The sequence below is a fragment of the Dendrobium catenatum genome, unplaced genomic scaffold (assembly GCF_001605985.2).
Source record: "Dendrobium catenatum unplaced genomic scaffold, ASM160598v2 fragScaff_scaffold_211, whole genome shotgun sequence".
Taxonomy (NCBI): Eukaryota; Viridiplantae; Streptophyta; class Magnoliopsida; order Asparagales; family Orchidaceae; genus Dendrobium; species Dendrobium catenatum.
Window position 1 is genome coordinate 1,305,648 of NW_021318673.1, and position 6,109 is coordinate 1,311,756.

At 36.3% G+C, this 6,109-nt stretch overlaps 1 protein-coding gene across 1 annotated transcript; it reads right to left on the bottom strand.

Annotated features, from left to right (window-relative positions):
- Window positions 1–4,300: 4,300 nt before the first annotated feature.
- Window positions 4,301–5,455, bottom strand: LOC110092045. The gene has a single exon (XM_020816391.2). It carries the CDS (start codon window positions 5,453–5,455, stop codon window positions 4,301–4,303), a length of 1,155 nt encoding a protein of 384 aa, XP_020672050.2.
- Between the last annotated feature and the right edge of the window lie 654 nt (window positions 5,456–6,109).

The window sequence follows — 6,109 nt, forward strand, 5'->3', positions numbered from 1 at the left end:
TAAAAAAAAAAGGGAAAAAAAACCCTACAGAGCACAAGTTTAGGATTCCTCCTTCAAAATATTAAAAAACGAAGAAGGAACCTTATCAAGAAAAATATCATCCCAAAAAAAAAGAAGAAAAAACTCCAAAGTTAGCACATAAGTCTGCTAACTTATTACAATCTCTTTTAATGCTATTGAAAATAACATAATTGAAACTATCATTAAAAGAAATTTTATCCATACCATTTCCTCATTTTTGAGAGCTTTATGGATGAATTTGATAACATTTGCATTATCACTTTCAATGATGATACCTTTATACTCATGCATCTGATCCTTGATCTCATCTTTAATAGATGTTATGGCAAGAAACTCCAGGTAAGTGATATCCCAATGCATATAAGGTCTTCAAATAGCTGCTATCATTCTTTCTTTGTGGTCTCTAACCACTCGTCCAATGCCTCCTTTATAGGAAGGAAATAATGCTGCATCTATATTTACCTTGATCGAATCGGGTCGAGGAGAGTACCAATGATTCTCCAATAGTGAAAGCTGATTAGTAATTAATCGGCCCGTGTTGATGTAATTAGGAGCATTAGCAACTCCTACATAGCTCACCACCTCAGCTGCTATATGTACCTAGCTACTTTCCTTCTTGCCATGAACTAGTTTGTTTGTCTGCTTCTAAGTAAAGTAAATGGAATTACATAACAAACTAGATAGAAATGCATTCTGTTTTACCTGCATATTATACATCTCTTTCTTAGAATTGAAAAGAGGGATATCAAAACCCCACATGTTCAGCTGCTGAATTACTTCTCCAATCTTGTGGAATATGCTAATCATATGACAAATGTTTTCTTCCTCATTACAACCTCTTGGACAATATGCAATCCTTTGAAGTTTTATATACATTAAAAATGAATTGGTTGGCAAAGCATTGTTGAAAATCCTCCACCAGAAATTTTCCAATCTAGCATTCAATTTTGTTTTCTTCAACCATTTATAGCCTTCGTTATCAGTGTATTGATTAGAATTGTTAACAACAGTCATTGAAGTTATAGTTTTCCCTAATTACATGTGAATGAGTTCAAATTTATCTTCATTAAGATCAGGCTAAATTTTGATATTACAGATGAGTTCCAAAAATTCCTTCCCGAAGAACTTCTCTAGTTCTGGACTGCACCATTGATCTCCCAAGATAAAACTATCCACTATGAAGGATCCATTCATTTCTTCTAGGGAGTTGACAAATGTAGTCCATTTGTTAAGATATTTGTCCATAATCCATATATCTTCAAAGACATCGATAGATTGACCATTTGTTATATTCCATCTCACAATTGGTTTAAGGAATTTACTTCCATCGTTAATTAGCTTCCACACCGTAGAAATAGATTTAGTCCAGTTTCCAGCATTCCAACAGGAACCATATCTTGGATACAATGTTTTATGCATCAAGGAGTCTTCTTCTTTCAGGTATCTCCAAGCTAATTTAGCCCTTAAAGGACACATTTTGTTGGAGCATGAATGTAGCCCTCTACCTCCATATTCTAGTGGTTCACACATTTTATTCCAGCATACATAGTGCAAGCTGTGCTCCTCATTTGACTTGTTCTAGATAACGTTATGGCAAAATTTCTCAATTTCTTCCAGAACACCTCTTGGAACCAGAGAAATCGTAGAATGAAAGAATGGAAGAGAAAGGATAACTGTCTTGACCAATGTTATTTTGCCTGCCATTGAGATGAAATTTGATCCCCAACTATTCAGCTTCATCAGAACTTTATCTATCATAAATTGGAAGACCACCTGGAAAGTCTTCTTAATGCCAATTTAGTTTTAAGATAGTTGAACTCCTTGACCTCCTTGAATCCCATAATGCCTTTAATCTTCCTTTTATTCCTTCTTTTAACAGCTTTGCAAAATAAAGTCCAAGATTTGCTTATGTTTACCTTTTGACCAGTCCATTCACAATACATCTTGATAATGCCCTTGATAGTCTTCAGATTTTTAAATTTTGCTTTAGCAAAGAAAATGTCATCATCCGCGTATAGCAAATGCGAGATCCTTGGGCTATTTTGGCTCACCCAAATATCAATTTCTTCCTTCTCCCTAATAGCATTAGAAAGAAGCTGAGAACACTGAATAAATAGGTAAGGCAACAAGGGACACCCTGTCTGAATCCACTCAAGGCATTGATCCAATTAGAAGGATTCCCATTGATCAAAATAGAGAAAGATGGATTTTGAACACATTTCATGATGAGCTTAGGGAAGAATTCAGGAAATCCAAAATATAATAGAACTTTATGCAGAGTTGGCCACCCTATCGAGTCATTGGCCTGTTCCATGTCTAACTTGATTGACACTAATCCTTTAGATGCTTTAGAGTATATAAATTTGTGGAATAGTTCTTGAGAAATCAAAACATGCTTTTGAAGAGACCTCCCCATGACCAAAGCTGCTTGCTTTAAGGAGATTAGTTTTGGAATGACACCATTTAATCTATTAAGCAGAACCTTGGAAGCTACCTTGTAAACCATGTTACGAAGGCTAATAGGCCAATAGTTAGTGCAATTTTTGGATTGTTGATTTTTGGAATTAATACAATAATAGTTCTCTTCCAGTTAACATTCATTTCAGCCGTTTCAAAAAATAGTTTTATAGATTTCCAAAAATCTAATTTAATGATAGACCAATAGCTTTAAATAAAGGAATAAGAAATTCCATCCTCACCGGGAGATGTGAATCCACTAGTTTCTCTTATAGCCTTCTCCACTTCATCAATGGTGAAACTGCTATTGAGCTGGGTTCGTTCCTCCAATTCTAGGCAATGTTGATTTCTCAACCAACCCTCAGGAAAGCATTTCCTATCACACCATTTGTTGTTGAAGAATTGAATTAAAACATCTTCAATCTGATTTTGCTCCTCCACCATATTCTCGTTGCCATCCTTAATGCAAGGGATGAAATTTATATCCTTTCTAGCACTAGCAGCCGAGTGAAAAAATTTAAAATTTTGATCACCTTCTCCAATCCATTTTACCTTGGATCGTTGTCTCCACCAAGTTCCTAACTATGCCAATGTAGAATTAAGCTCATTAATTTTGAATTTCAGCAAGTAATATTCATCTTGAGATAGCTTACCAACCTCTGCTTCCTTAGTTTAAGGCTTTAGGATTTCTTCTGTGAGCATGTCTTTCAATTGGTTCAAATCTTTAAGCTTGGCCTTGCTCCAAGAGAATAAGGATCTAAGAGTTCTTTTCATCTTGAAGTTAAGAGTATCAGCTGCCGATCCCGTATCAGTTTTGTTCCTAGCTTTCTCCACTATAGCATATGATGCCGGGTACGAAGCCCAAAAAACCTCAAATTTGATTGATCTTCTAATTTTAAAAGAAGAGTCAAAAGTGTTAAGTAGAATGGGACAGTGATCCAAAGCAATCCTTGGTAGATGCTTAACAACCATATGCTGATTAAAGTTAACTGAAGTCGAGTTGACCATCATACGATCTAACCTTTCCATAATCTGATCGGCCCCTTATTTGTTATTTCTCCAAGTGAGCCTAGGACCAATGAATACTAGCTCATGAAGATCATTGGACATCAAGAAGGATTTCATTTCCTTGGGCCCCAAAGAAAATGAAAATCTCCTACCACCTTTCTTGTCTTCTTTAGACAAAAGACAATTGATGTCCCCGCCAATCAACATAGGCCAATCAATGGTGATATGAGTTTCCAACCCATTTCAAAGATATCTTCTATTATAAATGCCTTTGCTTTTATAAATTGTATCAATCCTCCATCTACCCTTGTTAAGGATATCCAAATCTCCAATAATGAATTGGGAAGAAGATTCTAACCTGCTGAATTTAGCCAAGCTTCTCCTCCAAAGCACAAGAATACCACCTGATAACCTAGCTGAAGGTACATAATTGAAGTCCCATCCAGTGCCAATCAATAACTCCACTTTTTTATAATCAATAGAGACCATTTTAAACTCCAACAAACCAATAAAAAGAATATTGTGATCTTTCACCACCTCCTTGAGGTAGAGAGAAGCCTTTTTTTTTCTTGGATCCTCTATAATTCCATATCAATATAGAGTTCATTTATGGATCAGTGGGGAAGATTTCCTCCTTTTCTCCTTTTTAACTCCATCCATTTTTCTATTCCTAGGCATCAAATTAATAGGTCCCAGTACTTTAAATTGTTTCACACCTTTCTTCTAAACTGTGGAAGAGCTACCATCATTACCTCTCGGTTCTACATTGTTAATAAATGTAGATTTCAGCATAACATCATGAGTTTTATCCCTATCAAGGACAAGATTGTCTGGAGGTATATTCTCTTGAACTCTCTCCTTCCTTAGCAATGTTATTCAAGGCTTCAAATTTATTTTTATTACCAGGAATTCCTTCAGTGATAAAATTTTTACCATGACCCTTTTCTAACTTTCTTTGAATATCCACTCCAGTGCAACTGATATCATCTTTTGATGGAGACCTTTTCTTCTCACCTTCTTTATCCAGATTCTGATCAACTAGACCCATTGAAGCAGGTTTTAATAGTTCTTTTGCACCAATTGCTTCAATAACATTAGAAGTGCTGGGAATAACAAAATCATTTGAATTTTTATCAAGAGTTGCTTTTAAGATCCTATCTTCTCCTTTTGTTGAAAGAGATCTAGGAACTTTCTTCTTTTTGTAATTCAGATGAATCCATGGACCATATACTTCTCCATTGCTTCCATTATTTGAAGCTAGTGCTTGTGATTTTGTTTTTGGTTCTGTTACTATGAAATTCTCTACCAACTTATCTTTACTGACTTGAGCTTCCACAACTTGATTTTGTTTGATTGGTGACATTTTCTTCAAGCATTCCTTCCTTAGGTGACCAAGCTTTCCACAGTTGAAGCAGAAGGTAGGCAATCTTTCATATTCTATGCTTTGGTATAATTTACCCAAATTACCTTTCACCCATACTCCTAATGATAATTTCTCATCAAGTTTGATTCTCACACAAACCCTTGTGAATTCTCTTCTACTCCACTGGAACATGTTTTCGTCAATTAAGTATGGAGTGCCCAACATGGATGCAATTCTACAAACATTTACTTCATCCCAACGTTGAAGTGGAAGGCTGGGCATTCGAATCCAAATTGGAGCCATGAAACCTTTGAATGAAGAAGGTGAGAAAGCAACTGCCCTTCTGTCCATGCCCACTATGTTACCATTTACATACCAGGGACCTGAAGCTATGATTTCCTCCAAAGAGTCATTTTCTTCGAATGCACAGAGCACCCATCCCAATCCTAATCGGGTTAAATGGAATTTCCCAATCCTAGCCCATTGCTTCCTCAACTCAATGCTTATGATATTAAAAGGGATATTACTGCCAAAGACCTTGATCACAAGAAACTTCTTAAGTCTGTTTGAGTTATCCTGTTCCTTCTCCAAATGAAGCTTTACCATGATGCATGTGACAAAACAACATATGAAGGTCACCGCCTATTGCTTTGTAACACTCTAGAGAGAGAAGCTCCGTTTTCTAGAGAGAGAAAGTTCGAATTCTGGTTCTAGCGACTTTTTGCCTCCGTCCATGGAGGCTTCTGATCAGCTTCTGTCGGATCATCCTGATCCACAATTTCGTGCCAAATTATTATCCTCCATCGAGCAATCATCTGGTAAGGAGATTCAATTGAAAACCAGATCTCGGATTAAACCGTTGTTCTTGAAAGAAGACTCTTGTTCCTCTGCTCGGGCCATAAAATCTCATCTTTCTTCTGATGAGAAGGGTAAAGGTATTGAGATCGATCGCCAGGCCAATGTTCTGACTGGATTAATCTTTTGTTCTCTGAACAAAGATTTGTTGATTACTTCAAACCCTATTGATAAAGATTTCAAGAAGACTACATCTCTGTGTCCTGATGACAAAGACGCTAATCCTAATATTACTGTTCCATTGGAAACTTGTTCTGATGAAACAGTAAATTCTAAAGCCAATTTTCTCAACGCCTGGTCCAAACCCCATCGCATTAAAATCAACTTTGATGCTAGCTCCATAGTAATGTCCCTACATGGAGTAGCAGTTAAATTGAATGCTGATTTAGAATTGAACAACTCTTA

Coding starts and splice junctions, on each gene's coding strand:
- LOC110092045 (XM_020816391.2), bottom strand. CDS start 5,455: ATGGTAAAGCTTCATTTGGAGAAGGAACAGGATAACTCAAACAGACTT.